This window comes from Pieris brassicae, chromosome 7, assembly GCF_905147105.1.
Source record: "Pieris brassicae chromosome 7, ilPieBrab1.1, whole genome shotgun sequence".
Classification (NCBI taxonomy): domain Eukaryota; kingdom Metazoa; phylum Arthropoda; class Insecta; order Lepidoptera; family Pieridae; genus Pieris; species Pieris brassicae.
Window position 1 is genome coordinate 2,708,472 of NC_059671.1, and position 15,843 is coordinate 2,724,314.

At 30.9% G+C, this 15,843-nt stretch overlaps 2 protein-coding genes across 2 annotated transcripts; both read right to left on the minus strand.

Moving 5' to 3' along the window:
• Positions 1-4,290: 4,290 nt before the first annotated feature.
• Positions 4,291-5,414, minus strand: LOC123712205 (leucine--tRNA ligase, cytoplasmic-like). Its single transcript, XM_045665202.1, has 2 exons — positions 5,198-5,414; positions 4,291-4,539 (listed from the first exon to the last, which is right to left on the minus strand). The coding sequence occupies exons 1-2, from the start codon at positions 5,393-5,395 to the stop codon at positions 4,291-4,293; spliced, it is 447 nt and encodes a 148-aa protein (XP_045521158.1). The 5' UTR covers positions 5,396-5,414.
• Positions 5,415-9,250: 3,836 nt separating this feature from the next.
• Positions 9,251-11,798, minus strand: LOC123712184 (leucine--tRNA ligase, cytoplasmic-like). The gene is made up of 4 exons (XM_045665171.1): positions 11,784-11,798; positions 10,954-11,163; positions 9,743-9,977; positions 9,251-9,490 (listed from the first exon to the last, which is right to left on the minus strand). The coding sequence occupies exons 2-4, from the start codon at positions 11,092-11,094 to the stop codon at positions 9,282-9,284; spliced, it is 585 nt and encodes a 194-aa protein (XP_045521127.1). The 5' UTR covers positions 11,095-11,163; positions 11,784-11,798; the 3' UTR covers positions 9,251-9,281.
• Positions 11,799-15,843: the final 4,045 nt, after the last annotated feature.

Below are 15,843 nucleotides of genomic sequence, written 5' to 3' on the forward strand. Positions count from 1 at the left end.
TTTAGTCTTATATATCACATGAACGTTCCTATAAAAATAATACCGTTGATTATATTACTAGACACATGATGAGATTTCTATGTAATATGTGTGAACATGTCTGTATTTTAAAAGTTGTACGCCATAGATAAATAAATTCGCAAAAAATATTCAAATTAAGAATTCCATTATTTTTTTTTTATATATAATAATTATTTAACAAAACAGGTAATATAAAAGTTATTGCTTGATTCTAATCAGATATAGTTATGTCAGTAAAGAGGCCTGATTTTCGTGACTGGAAGGACTTTTCTAAATAACATAATCATTTTTTACTTTATTGCTTTAATGTTGCATGACCATGAATGCCAAGAGCGGAGTTTTCACAGCATTCAAATGCATTTATATTATTTATGTTATAAGAAGTGTTTTATGGCAATAAAAAGTCTTTATAGTACGCAAACCTGCGTGGATGGATGAAGGGTTTGTTTGTTCGGTTTTTAATAGTAACTAAGTCAATATTGGTGAAATTTTTTGTGGCCATTTCTTTTAGTTTTTTGGTTCTATTTAGTGCCTTTTTCACAATAGACATATTTATGGTATCGTGAGAAACACAAAGACTGAGTTACGACCTAAATGCTACTTTATGATCCTTATTTACGACATTCCAAAATATATTTTCTTACTTATTAAGCAAGAATTTTATTCAAAGTCAAAGGCAGTTACAATTTTTCACTCATGTCGCCTCGAAATAGTAGATTAATTTTGCATTTTAAATAAATTTAGTAATACAATGGAATCTCTATAACTCGAATGTCAAGGGAAATGCTAACGAGATTTTCAACTTAACAAGAACTTAGATACATATGATTTGACTGCTGAAATTTCGACATACGAAGCCGCGATTTCTATGTGTATTTTTCCATTTGTAGAGTCGAATTTGAATCACAATTCAAATAAGTTTTGTTGTATATATTTTTACATATTAATGAAGTAAACTGTACACTAAACAAATCCGTTATTTTGATTTAAACTACGTACAATGACAATAACAATACTCCGAACCCCGAACATTCTTTTTAATTGTTATTATTTCGGGGTATGCCAAGTAAGACGTCAATATATTTTATTAACTCCGACTTGTCCGTTTTTAGAGAGTATAAATATGTATTATCAATATTTCGTAGGGAAATAACATTTTGTTCGAGTAGCAACGTCTAAATAATTCGAGATACCGCACACTTAAAAGGTTCAGCGGAAAGGAATGGCAATTTTTTTTGCGACTCACTGAGGATGTCGATTTAAAGAGGTGCGAGTTATACAGATTACACTGTATTTTGTTTAATCAAATTGTTTGTGGTAAATCAAGGATCAGCCCTAAATCACAGCTATGGAAATCGTTTTTTTTATTTGTGTTCGCATAGCCAGCGACCGCCGTTGATCGCCGCCATATCGTTTTCGCGATGTTAAACATTTTTATGTGAATAAACGTTTATATGTTATTTGAATATAATATAAAATTGCAACTCTTTTATTTCTTAACCCATTATAACTAACTCCTTGCGACTATATAATCAAATTTTAATAAAACATTTAACATGAGATACACGAAAAGTCTGTCCGACTGCTGTAATGCACTCGTAATCGATTCGATAGAAAGTAAAAAAATATCATCACAATGCCAATCTAGTGTTATACTCAATATGTCGGTGTTTTACGCAATATGTGTGTGTGTTTAAGTGTGCGCAATTACCATATATAAATTATTTAAAGCGATTTTTTTTTTGTTTATTTGAATTCTTGATTACTAATGCGATGAGACAGAAATGAACAAAACGTAAATCTATAGCTCTTCTGATGGCAATACTATATTTCGTCATTAAATACTTTATGCAGATGCATATACATTCGCAAAATGCTTACTTACACATTGATGTGCCTAAAGGCATGTTGGAAATTCACAACTGTATTCAGTGCTCACAACAAATAAACTAACCAATAAATTTCTAAACTTGACCGTAAAAACAAAGATTATTTTTTTAATAAAATTGTTCAAAGAATTTTAGAAACTTTTCTTACGTTTCTTACCACTTTTCGAAGCATTAAAATCTCTAAACAAATAAAGGACTAACAAAATAAAACACTTATTATAAAAATAAATAAATATATTTCTGAAAACAATCACTTATCATAAGTATACACAAACTGTAAGCCGACGTCAATATTTGTTCCGTTCTGAACGAGTTCTATACGCGACGCTTCCACGTGTACGCGTATACCATCGCCATTGACGAGTTCTGCGCATTTTGTCACGTGATCGCCTGCTACTGGAATCTTGCGAGGACCTAACGCCGGATCAAGATATCGCCACAGCTTTAGAGCATTTATGTCTGAAAGTTAATAAAAAATATTTTCAGGGTTTTCAATTTAACTATATAGATATAATAGTTATTTAACTAAATTAAAGATTTAAGCTTGCGCCTGGTAGATATACCACACACACTACAGCGAGGAAATGCTGCCACAGGGACCAAATTTGTTTTAATTTTCTATTTATTCATTTTGAATTATTAATATTAATACTATGCATGTTAAAAATATTGTAAATACTGTATTTGTGTGTTTAAAATAAATTGTATTTTAAATTTACATACTAATAGTTATTTCTTACTATCGTAATCAAATAATTTGACAGTAAACTAACGTATACATAATAATTAACACACAATACATAGTGAGACAATTAAAAAATTACAGCTGACTGCTTTATACTTCCCAGCAATAGATGGCCTATATATAACCTTTATATCAAATTTATTTGACAAGTTCATGTAGCAGTCGCTGACCACGACTGCTGTGAAGAAACGTCGAGTTGTGTAAAAAATTGCGTTTATATTTCAATAGAACTAACTTTATCAAATTTTACTTGCATTATTTATTTACACACAAATATTATATTATTATAATACAAACAAACACAGAAATTCTCCCATTTGCTTTTAAGCCACAAACACTCTGTCAATCCAAGTGAATCCTTAGAGAATATTTCCTAGAACAGTTAAAACACTAATCCACTGAAAATGAGTATTACTGGTGACTATAACTTTGGATTTATTTTAACCAATTTTTTTACTAACCTTTAATAGCCTTAATCTCTTTAGCGATCTTGGCTTTAATCTTCTCAACCGTATCCCCATCTACCAGGGTCACAGAAATGGTAAACAATCCACTCATCGGTGTGGGGTTGGTGAAGGTCACTGTAAGTCCAGGTACCGCAATAAAGTTGACATGTGGACTACCAGGCGCACAGTATTCTATCGTTTTTTCTGGAGTATCAGGACTGTATGTATGTTTGACTTCGATTGCGCCAAGCTGTTGATTCAGAAAATTATACAATAATCCAATTATTTAAACAAATCTCCGATGACAGATAAAAAGTTTTGTAATAAATTGATTTTTTTTTAGACTATCTGTATACAATAAAGTACAGGTTTTTCGTTTACCCATTCTACTGTCCGTTTTGGTTAACGACAAGTTCAAACGTGTTTTGGGTAGAATTGTTTTACGTACGCAGTGAATATTATTGATTTATCTTTAATTATGTTATAATTACTAGAAATTTGTAATTTTCACCTAACAAGAGAACACGAGTTTTAACTAAATATTATCAAAGACTTTTAATCGAAAATAAAAATTCTGTGATTTGGCAAAGACCTACCGGAATCAACAACAGTCTTAACTGTTATAAAAGCAAAGAAAATAGGTCTTCAGGCGGCATTCGACGACGCCTACGATAAAATAACTTCGGTTTATGTTATTTTATTCATAGTAATGTAAATTGTTTTTATATTTTAACGTATGTATGTCAATTTATATCATGTTTGTCCTAATTATGTGGTTCAAATAAAATAAAAACAATTTTCTTCTTAATTCTTGTTTTCTTTAGGTCCCGATTACAAACATACTAAAAATTCAAAATGGAACCCCGACATAGCAGCCTATCGTTTAAGTCCGGTGTATAACTGTATGCATTAAGAAATATTCAAAACTTTAAAAATGTTACTAATGCGTTAAATGATTATTTAAATTGTCAAAGAATTATTTTGGTCCTTCGAAACAGACTAAGCTATAAAAAATTAACTTCATAATAAATACTCGAAGTAATATGAACATTAATATCGCATCGTTACTTTTATTAATTTACATGCTTAAATAATATGAATACAATTTAATTGTAGATTATTTAAGCTAGCCCATCTTGACATCTTTTCATATAAACATATTATATTTTCTACTGATAATATAAGTAATTTATACGAAGCGGTAAATATTAAGCCTACAAATACTTACATCCAAAGTATTCAGCAGATATTGTTTGTTATCTTCAAGCAGTTGGGCCTCATCAAAGGGCAAGGCAACAGAGAGTGCTTCGGGACCAATCTTTTGTAGATTATCTCTTGTGGCTTGAACGAATGGCATCACTCTTTTCATATATTTTTTAAGATCGTTTATAGCAGAAAGTTTTGTTGATAATACTTTGTTATCGGGGAGACCTGAAGGCTGCAATCATAATGATTTGATGTTGAATATATATATATATATATATATATATATAAGTATGGTATAAAATAAACAGTTTTTATATAATTTTTTATACCAATTGGTAGGGTTACAAGGTTGCATAAGGTATATATATATATATACTATTTAAATAATTTTCACAAATATAACTTTTCGTTATTATTGCCATTAAAAAACTTAGACGAAGACGTTAATGTGTTTTCTAACTTCCCGTCAAGCTTTCGTCAACTCACTTTAACTGGATATATTTTTATATTTCCTTTAAATTGTAATTTGAATAAATTAATTCCCAACTAATTTTTGTGTGTATATAAAGTTTGACATGTTTTTTTTAATCTCATTTTTGTTAATTCTTTACAATGTTTGACAATGCCAATGGCAGTATAAACTTTGAGGTCTTAGCCACAGATTTCTATCTCTTTCGTGACCGTATGTTTTTTCTAATAGACAGATAGTCGATCAGACTTCGGCCGGTTTTCACAATGTAACGTACATACAGTAAACCGTACGAGCGAGTGTTAAATGCGCACATAGACAAAGGGATAATCGCACGCTAATCTTAAATTGCTTTGCACAATGTTTGAGGACACAATAAATAAATCAAGCGAAACTAATTACGTTATAACAGTATAGTTACCCCATTTAACTCCTTGAGAGTACTCAAAATGATATGTTGCCACTTCGGGTACTCCTTAGCGACCCATATCACCGCCTTATTCGGCTTCCGCTCCGGTTTGGGCGCTTCGCCTTTTTTAGGCTTTCGGACTGCGCAGTGATTCTTGAGGTAGATACGGAAAGAATGGGCGGCCTCCATTAAATAGTTACTGGCTTTCATTGCCACTATATCAATGTCACCCGCTTTTTTTCTAGCTGATCGGAATAAATGTAGGCCAATTATTCAAGAAGGAAGTGTTCATACTTAATCTACCAGCGATGAATGTACCTAAAGAGAAACCGCGTGTCGCCGTCGAATCAGCCGAAGGGGCGGGGCTTGACAAACTATTCGCCAACGGGCCCACATAACGTACGAGTACGTACGTTAATTTGCGGGTATTAATACCATAACCGCGTTCTGATTTAAGTTAACGCCGCACTCGAGTTTCTTCCGCGATTTAAACTAAATGCTAGACTAATACTTATATTGTAATTAGTATAAAATAATATCGCAGAAAAAAGCCGTAGTGCGGCTGTTACAGAATGAATTGAGCTTTTACATATGTATATATCCCTGTTAATTATGAAATGATTAGAAAATTGCAACATTATATCGTATTTTTATGTCAACAAATAAGTTCCGAGACGGTTTTTATGTTAATTGATTTATTTTAACCTTATTTTATCAGAATGTTTTCATTAAAAATTGCTTAGTTTAGCTATTGTTGTCGTTTAAAGGAAATAAATCTTACCTACCATGGATATTCTAGTATGTTTTAAATCTCAGTACATTCTGTAATCAATGTCAAAATCTCGTCTTATTCATAAACCTTTGGTAAAGGATTTTTGTCATATATTTTATATAATGTCCATTCGATAATAGATAACTATTTGGCCGCAATTATGGCAACAATGGTGTCTAGTTAAATTTGGTTTATTTTTTAACTTGTGGAGTTTATTCTCGAATATTCTAATTGTATGGAATTATTAACACCTGCACTCTGAACTTACTAAAAAACTACTTCTATATACTATAGGACCATTGTAGACGCTTCTTAGTAGTTCTATAAAATTCAATACTCTATCGAAAAGTCTATTTGACAGATGACAGTGAAAAATAAAGTATTGTTAAGAGTAATCTATCTAAAACATGACTTTAAAAGGCGTTAAAGAGTAAAATCACTGGTAAAGTAATAATTTATCTAAAAAAAACACAGTTAAAATATAGATTTTTATATGTCAGTTACGCGACACAGAACAGATTAGTCGAATCGACAATGACGTATGCATGTTAATAATATCTTGTTTAATATTAATACTATCATGGAGTTTTATTTGCTGGTTTTTTTATAGATTCATAATACGTATTTATATGAGTAAAAATATCAATAATTCCTCATGTGTTTACAAGTGAGACATGCGACGCCATCTTGGCCAGAAAAAACATTTTGGCGCGTTTATGATAATAATAATTGAATTTGTATTTTAGTGAATATTACGCTGAAATGGTTTTTAAAATCTTGTCAAATATCTCGGTGTTATTTAGAAGCAAGTGAACTCGTGCCAGCAGTCTTAACAATACTTTGGTAGATTCAGGTGTTAAAAAGTCTAGGTAAAGCAAGCTAACCAATTAATTATGATTATTCGAGGATTTACTTAATTTTAGAGGTAAATGCGAACGCGAATATGGAAAAGTATTAGGAACTATACGGCGACAGAGCGCATTAAAATTAAATATATAAATGTTTTATTTACTTAGAACATAGATTTTACATAGATCTTCAATTTTAACGATAAATTCGTACTTTTGAATTTTTTTTTAAATTGGAAGGCGAAGCCTCCCTCTTGGGATTTCATTCATTTATGTATATAAGTGTGATTTGATTGAATTCTTTTTTTTAACTGAAATTATGTTTTAGTTTTATATATCACATGAACGTTCCTATAAAAATAATACCGTTGATTATATTACTAGACAGATGATGAGATTTCTATGTAAAATGTGTGAACACGTATGTATTTTAAAAGTTGTACGCCATAGATAAATAAATTCGCAAAAAATATTCAAATTAAGAATTCCATTATTTTTTTTTTATATATATAATAATTATTTAACAAAACAGGTATATAAAAGTTATTGCTTGATTCTCATCAGATATAGTTATGTCAGTAAAGAGGCCTGACTCTCGTGACTGGAAGGACTTTTCTAAATAACATAATCATTTTTTACTTTATTGCCTTAATGTTGCATGACCATGAATGCCAAGAGCGGAGTTTTCACAGCATTCAAATGCATTTATATTATTTATGTTATAAGAAGTGTTTTATGGCAATAAAAAGTCTTTTTAGTACGCAAACCTGCGTGGATGGATGAAGGGTTTGTCTAAGTCAATATTGGTGAATTTTTTTGTGGCCATTTCTTTTAGGTTGTAGCACGTGTTTTGTGTATGTTTTTTGGTTCTATTTAGTGCCTTTTTCACAATAGACATATTTATGGTATCGTGAGAAACACAAAGACTGAGTTACGACCTAAATGCTACTTTATGATCCTTATTCACGACATTCCAAAATATATTTTCTTACTTATTAAGCAAGAATTTTATTCAAAGTCAAAGGCAGTTACAATTTTTCACTCATGTCGCCTCGAAATAGTAGATTAATTTTGCATTTTAAATAAATTTAGTAATACAATGGAATCTCTATAACTCGAATGTCAAGAGCTAACGAGATTTTCAACTTAACAAGAACTTAGATACATATGATTTGACTGCTGAAATTTCGACATACGAAGCCGCGATTTCTATGTGTATTTTTCCATTTGTAGAGTCGAATTTGAATCACAATTCAAATAAGTTTTGTTGTATATATTTTTACATATTAATGAAGTAAACTGTACACTAAACAAATCCGTTATTTTGATTTAAACTACGTACAATGACAATAACAATACTCCGAACCCCGAACATTCTTTTTAATTGTTATTATTTCGGGGAATGCCAAGTAAGACGTCAATATATTTTATTAACTCCGACTTGTCCGTTTTTAGAGAGTATAAATATGTATTATCAATATTTCGTAGGGAAATAACATTTTGTTCGAGTAGCAACGTCTAAATAATTCGAGATACCGCACACTTAAAAGGTTCAGCGGAAAGGAATGGCAATTTTTTTGCGTCTCACTGAGGATGTCGATTTAACGAGGTGCGAGTTATACAGATTACACTGTATTTTGTTTAATCAAATTGTTTGTGGTAAATCAAGGATCAGCCCTAAATCACAGCTATGGAAATCGTTTTTTTTATTTGTGTTCGCATAGCCAGCGACCGCCGTTGATCGCCGCCATATCGTTTTCGCGATGTTAAACATTTTTATGTGAATGAACGTTTATATGTTATTTAAATATAATATAAAATTGCAACTCTTTTATTTTTTAACCAATTATAACTCCTTGCGACTATATAATCAAATTTTAATAAAACATTTAACATGAGATACACGACCAAGTCTGTCCGACTGCTGTAATGCACTCGTAATCGATTCGATAGAAAGTAAAAAAATATCATCACAATGCGAATCTAGTGTTATACTCAATATGTCGGTGTTTTACGCAATATGTGTGTGTGTTTAAGTGTGCGCAATTACCATATATAAATTATTTAAAGCGATTTTTTTTGGTTTATTTGAATTCTTGATGACTAATGTGATGAGACAGAAATGAACAAAACGTAAATCTATAGCTCTTCTGATGGCAATACTATATTTCGTCATTAAATACTTTATGCAGATGCATATACATTCGCAAAATGCTTACTTACACATTGATGTGCCTAAAGGCATGTTGGAAATTCACAACTGTATTTGTGCTTACAACAAATAAACTAACCAATAAATTTCTAAACTTACCCGTAAAAACAAAGATTATTTTTTTAATAAAATTGTACAAAGAATTTTAGAAACTTTTCTTACGTTTCTTACCACTTTTCGAAGCATTAAAATCTCTAAACAAATAAAGGACTAACAAAATAAAACACTTATTATAAAAATAAATAAATATATTTCTGAAAACAATCACTTATCATAAGTATACACAAACTGTAAGCCGACGTCAATATTCGTTCCGTTCTGAACGAGTTCTATACGCGACGCTTCCACGTGTACGCGTATACCATCGCCATTGACGAGTTCCGCGCATTTTGTCACGTGATCGCCTGCTACTGGAATCTTGCGAGGACCTAACGCCGGATCAAGATATTGCCACAGCTTTAGAGCATTTATGTCTGAAAGTTAATAAAAAAATATTTTCAAGAGTTGTGTAAAAAATTGCGTTTATATTTCAATAGAACTAACTTTATCAAATTTTACTTGCATTATTTATTTACAAATACACAAATATTATATTATTATAATACAAACAAACAAGTGAATCCTTAGAGAATATTTCCTAGAATAGTTAAAACACTAATCCACTGAAAATGAGTATTACTGGTGACTATAACCTTGGATTTATTTTAACCAATTTTTTTACTAACCTTTAATAGCCTTAATCTCTTTAGCGATCTTGGCTTTAATCTTCTCAACCGTATCCCCATCTACCAGGGTCACAGAAATGGTAAACAATCCACTCATCGGTGTGGGGTTGGTAAAGGTCACTGTAAGTCCAGGTTCCGCAATAAAGTTGACATGTGGACTACCAGGCGCACAGTCTTCTATCGTTTTTTCTGGAGTATCAGGACTGTTTGTATGTTTGACTTCGATTGCGTCAAGCTGTTGATTCAGAAAATTATACAATAATCCAATTATTTAAACAAATCTCCGATGACGTAAAACGTAAAGTCTTGTAACAAATTGTTTTTTTTAGACGATCCGTATACAATAAAGTACAGGTTTTTCGTTTACCCATTCTACTGTCCGTTTTGGTTAACGACAAGTTCAAACGTGTTTTGGGTAGAATTGTTTTACGTACGCAGTGAATATTATTGATTTATCTTCAATTATGTTATAATTACTAGAAATTTGTAATTTTCACCTAACAAGAGAACACGAGTTTTAACTAAATATTATCAAAGACTTTTAATCGAAAATAAAAATGCTGTGATTTGGCAAAGACCTATCGGAATCAACAACAGTCTTAACTGTTATAAAAGCAAAGAAAATAGGTCTTCAGGCGGCATTCGACGACGCCTACGATAAAATAACTTCGGTTTATGTTATTTTATTCATAGTAATGTAAATTGTTTTTATATTAACGTATGTATGTCAATTTATATCATGTTTGTCCTAATTATGTGGTTCAAATAAAAAAAAACATTTTTTTTCTTAATTCTTGTTTTCTTTAGGTCCCGATTACAAACATACTAAAAATTCAAAATGGAACCCCGACATAGCAGCCTATCGCTTAAGTCCGGTGTATAACTGTATGCATTAAGAAATATTCAAAACTTTAAAAATGTTACTAATGCGTTAAATGATTATTTAAATTGTCAAAGAATTATTTTGGTCCTTCGAAACAGACTAAGCTATAAAAAATTAACTTCATTATAAATACTCGAAGTAATATGAACATTAATATCGCATCGTTAGTTTTATTAATTTACATGCTTAAATAATATAAATACAATTTCATTGTAGATTATTTAAGCTAGCCCATCTCGACATCTTTTCATATAAACATATTATATTTTCTACTGATAATATAAATAATTTATACGAAGCAGTAAATATTAAGCCTACAAATACTTACATCCAAAGTATTCAGCAGATATTGTTTGTTATCTTCAAGCAGTTGGGCCTCATCAAAGGGCAAGGCAACAGAGAGTGCTTCGGGACCAATCTTTTGTAGATTATCTCTTGTGGCTTGAACGAATGGCATCACTCTTTTCATATATTTTTTAAGATCGTTTATAGCAGAAAGTTTTGTTGATAATACTTTGTTATCGGGGAGACCTGAAGGCTTCAATCATAATGATTTGATGTTGAATATATACATATAAATATGGTATAAAATAAACAGTTTTTATATAATTTTTTATACCAATAAGCGTTACGAGGTTAGAACTAATAAGTTACTATTTAAATAATTTTCACAAATATAACTTTTCGTTATTATTGCCATTAAAAAACTTAGACGAAGACGTTAATGTGTTTTCTAACTTCCCGTCAAGCTTTCGTCAACTCACTTTAACTGGATATATTTTTATATTTCCTTTTAATTGTAATTTGAATAAATTAATTCCCAACTAATTTTTGTGTGTATATAAAATTTGAAATGTTTTTTTTAATCTCATTTTTGTTAATTCTTTACAATGTTTGACAATGCCAATGGCAGTATAAACTTTGAGGTCTTAGCCACAGATTTCTATCTCTTTCGTGACCGTATGTTTTTTCTAATAGACAAGTAGTCGATCAGACTTCGGCCGGTTTTCACAATGTACGTTCACCGTACGAGCGAGTGTTAAATGCGCACATAGACAAAGGGATAATCGCACGCTAATCTTAAATTGCTTTGCACAATGTTTGAGGACACAATAAATAAATCAAGCGAAACTAATTACGTTATAACAGTATAGTTACCCCATTTAACTCCTTGAGAGTCAAAGACTCAAAATGATATGTTGCCACTTCGGGTACTCCTTAGCGACCCATATCACCGCCTTATTCGGCTTCCGCTCCGGTTTGGGCTTTCGGACTGCGCTGTGATTCTTGAGGTAGATACGGAAAGAATGGGCGGCCTCCATTAAATAGTTACTGGCTTTCATTGCCACTATATCAATGTCACCCGCTTTTTCTTTTTCTAGCTGATCGGAAGAAATGTAGGCCAATTATTCAAGAGGGAAGTGTTCATACTAAATCTACCAGCGATGAATGTACCTAAAGAGAAACCGCGTAGCGCCGTCGAATCAGCCGAAGGGGCGGGGCTTGACAAACTATTCGCCAACGGGCCCACATAACGTACGAGTACGTACGTTAATTTGCGGTTATTAACCGCGTTGTGATTTAAGTTAACGCCGCACTCGAGTTTTTTCCGCGATTTAAACTAAATGCTAGACTAATACTTATAATGAAATTAGTATAAAATAATATCGCAGAAAAAAGCCGTAGTGCGGCTGTTACAGAATGAATTGAGCTTTTACATATGTATATTTCCCTGTTAATTATGAAATGATTAGAAAATTGCAACATTATATCGTATTTTTATGTCAACAAATAAGTTCCGAGACGGTTTTTATGTTAATTGATTTATTTTAACCTAATTTTATCAGAATGTTTTCATTAAAAATTGCTTAGTTTAGCTATTGTTGTCGTTTAAAGGAAATAAATCTTACCTACCATGGATATTCTAGTATGTTTTAAATCTCAGTACATTCTGTAATCAATGTCAAAATCTCGTCTTATTCATAAACCTTTGGTAAAGGATTTTTGTCACATATTTTATATAATGTCCATTCGACAATAGATAACTATTTGGCCGCAATTATGGCAACAATGGTGTCTAGTTCAATTTGGTTTATTTTTTAACTTGTGGAGTTTATTCTCGAATATTCTAATTGTATGGAATTATTAACACCTGCACTCTGAACTTACTAAAAAGCTACTACTATAGGACCATTATAGACGCTTCTTAGTAGTTCTATAAAATTCAATACTCTATCGAAAAGCCTATTTGACAGATGACAGTGAAAAATAAAGTATTGTTAAGAGTAATCTATCTAAAACTAGACTTTAAAAGGCGTTAAACAGTAAAATCACTGGTATAATAATAATTTATCTAAAAAAAACACAGTTAAAATATAGATTTTTATATGTCAGTTACGCGACACAGAACAGATTAGTCGAATCGACAATGACGTATACATGTTAATAATATCTTGTTTAATATTAATACTATCATGGAGTTTTATTTGCTGGTTTTTTTTATAGATTCATAATACGTATTTATATGAGTAAAAATCTCAATAATTCCTCATGTGTTTACAGTGAGTCATGCGACGCCATCTTGGCCAGAAAAAACATTTTGGCGCGTTTATGATAGTAAGAATTGAATTTGTATTTTAGTGAATATTACGCTGAAATGGTTTTTAAAATCTTGTCGGTGTTATTTAGAAGCAGGTGAACTCGTGCCAGCAGTCTTAACAATACTTTGGTAGATTCAGGTGTTAAAAAGTCTAGGTAAAGCAAGCTAACCAATTAATTATGAGTATTCGAGGATTTACTTAATTTTAGAGGTAAATGCGAACGCGAATATGGAAAAGTATTAGGAACTATACGGCGACAGAGCGCATTAAAATTAAACATATAAATGTTTTATTTACTTAGAACATAGATTTTACATAGATCTTCAATTTTAACGATAAATTCGTACTTTTGAATTTTTTTTTAATATGAAATCTTGGGATTTCATTCATTTATGTATATAAGTGTGATTTGATTGAATTCTTTTTTAAACTGAACGTATGTTTTAGTTTTATATATCACATGAACGTTCCTATAAAAATAATACCGTTGATTATATTACTAGACAGATGATGAGATTTCTATGTAAAATGTGTGAACACGTATGTATTTTAAAAGTTGTACGCCATAGATAAATAAATTCGCAAAAAATATTCAAATTAAGAATTCCATTAATTTTTTTTATATATATAATAATTATTTAACAAAACAGGAATATAAAAGTTATTGCTTGATTCTCATCAGATATAGTTATGTCAGTAAAGAGGCCTGATTCTCGTGACTGGAAGGACTTTTCTAAATAACATAATCATTTTTTACTTTATTGCTTTAATGTTGCATGACCATGAATGCCAAGAGCGGAGTTTTCACAGCATTCAAATGCATTTATATTATTTATGTTATAAGAAGTGTTTTATGGCAATAAAAAGTCTTTATAGTACGCAAACCTGCGTGGATGGATGAAGGGTTTGTCTAAGTCAATATTGGTGAAATTTTTTGTGGCCATTTCTTTTAGTTTTTTGGTTCTATTTAGTGCCTTTTTCACAATAGACATATTTATGGTATCGTGAGAAACACAAAGACTGAGTTACGACCTAAATGCTACTTTATGATCCTTATTCACGACATTCCAAAATATATTTTCTTACTTATTAAGCAAGAATTTTATTCAAAGTCAAAGGCAGTTACAATTTTTCACTCATGTTTGTCGTCTCGAAATAGTAGATTGATTTTGCATTTTAAATAAATTTAGTAATACAATGGAATCTCTATAACTCGAATGTCAAGGGAAATGCTAACGAAATTTTCAACTTAACAAGAACTTAGATACATATGATTTGTCTGTTGAAATTTCGACATACGAAGCCGCGATTTCTATGTGTATTTTTCCATTTGTAGAGTCGAATTTGAATCACAATTCAAATAAGTTTTGTTGTATATATTTTTACATATTAATGAAGTAAACTGTACACTAAACAAATCCGTTATTTTGATTTAAACTACGTACAATGACAATAACAATACTCCGAACCCCGAACATTCTTTTTAATTGTTATTACTTCGGGGAATGCCAAGTAAGACGTCAATATATTTTATTGACTCCGACTTGTCCGTTTTTAGAGAGTATAAATATGTATTATCTATATTTCGTAGGGAAATAATATTTTGTTCGAGTAGCAACGTCTAAATAATTCGAGATACCGCACACTTAAAAGGTTCAGCGGAAAGGAATGGCAATTTTTTTGCGACTCACTGAGGATGTCGATTTAACGAGGTGCGAGTTATACAGATTACACTGTATTTTGTTTAATCAAATTGTTTGTGGTAAATCAAGGATCAGCCCTAAATCACAGCTATGGAAATCGTTTTTTTTATATGTGTTTGTATTATATAAGTGTGTAAATATTGGATTATTTAGGTATTTCGCATTCGCATAGCCTGCGACCGCCGGGGATCGCCGCCATATCGTTTTCGCGATGTTAAACATTTTTATGTGAATGAACGTTTATATGTTATTTAAATATAATATAAAATTGCAACTCTTTTATTTCTTAACCCATTATAACTCCTTGCGACTATATAATCAAATTTTAATAAAACATTTAACATGAGATACACGACCAAGTCTGTCCGACTGCTGTAAAGCACTCGTAATCGATTTTTACTTTAACCTTATTTTCTACCATTACAGTTACTAACGTAAAACTAATTCGATAGAAAGTAAAAAAATATCATCACAATGCGAATCTAGTGTTATACTCAATATGTCGGTGTTTTACGCAATATGTGTGTGTGTTTAAGTGTGCGCAATTACCATATATAAATTATTTAAAGCGATTTTTTTTGGTTTATTTGAATTCTTGATTACTAATGTGATGAGACAGAAATGAACAAAACGTAAATCTATAGCTCTTCTGATGGCAATACTATATTTCGTCATTAAATACTTTATGCAGATGCATATACATTCGCAAAATGCTTACTTACACATTGATGTTCCTAAAGGCATGTTGGAAATTCACAACTGTATTCAGTGCTCACAACAAATAAACAAACCAATAAATTTCTAAACTTAACCGTAAAAACAAAGATTATTTTTTTAATAAAATTGTACAAAGAATTTTAGAAACTTTTCTTACGTTTCTTACCACTTTTCGAAGCATTAAAATCTCTAAACAAA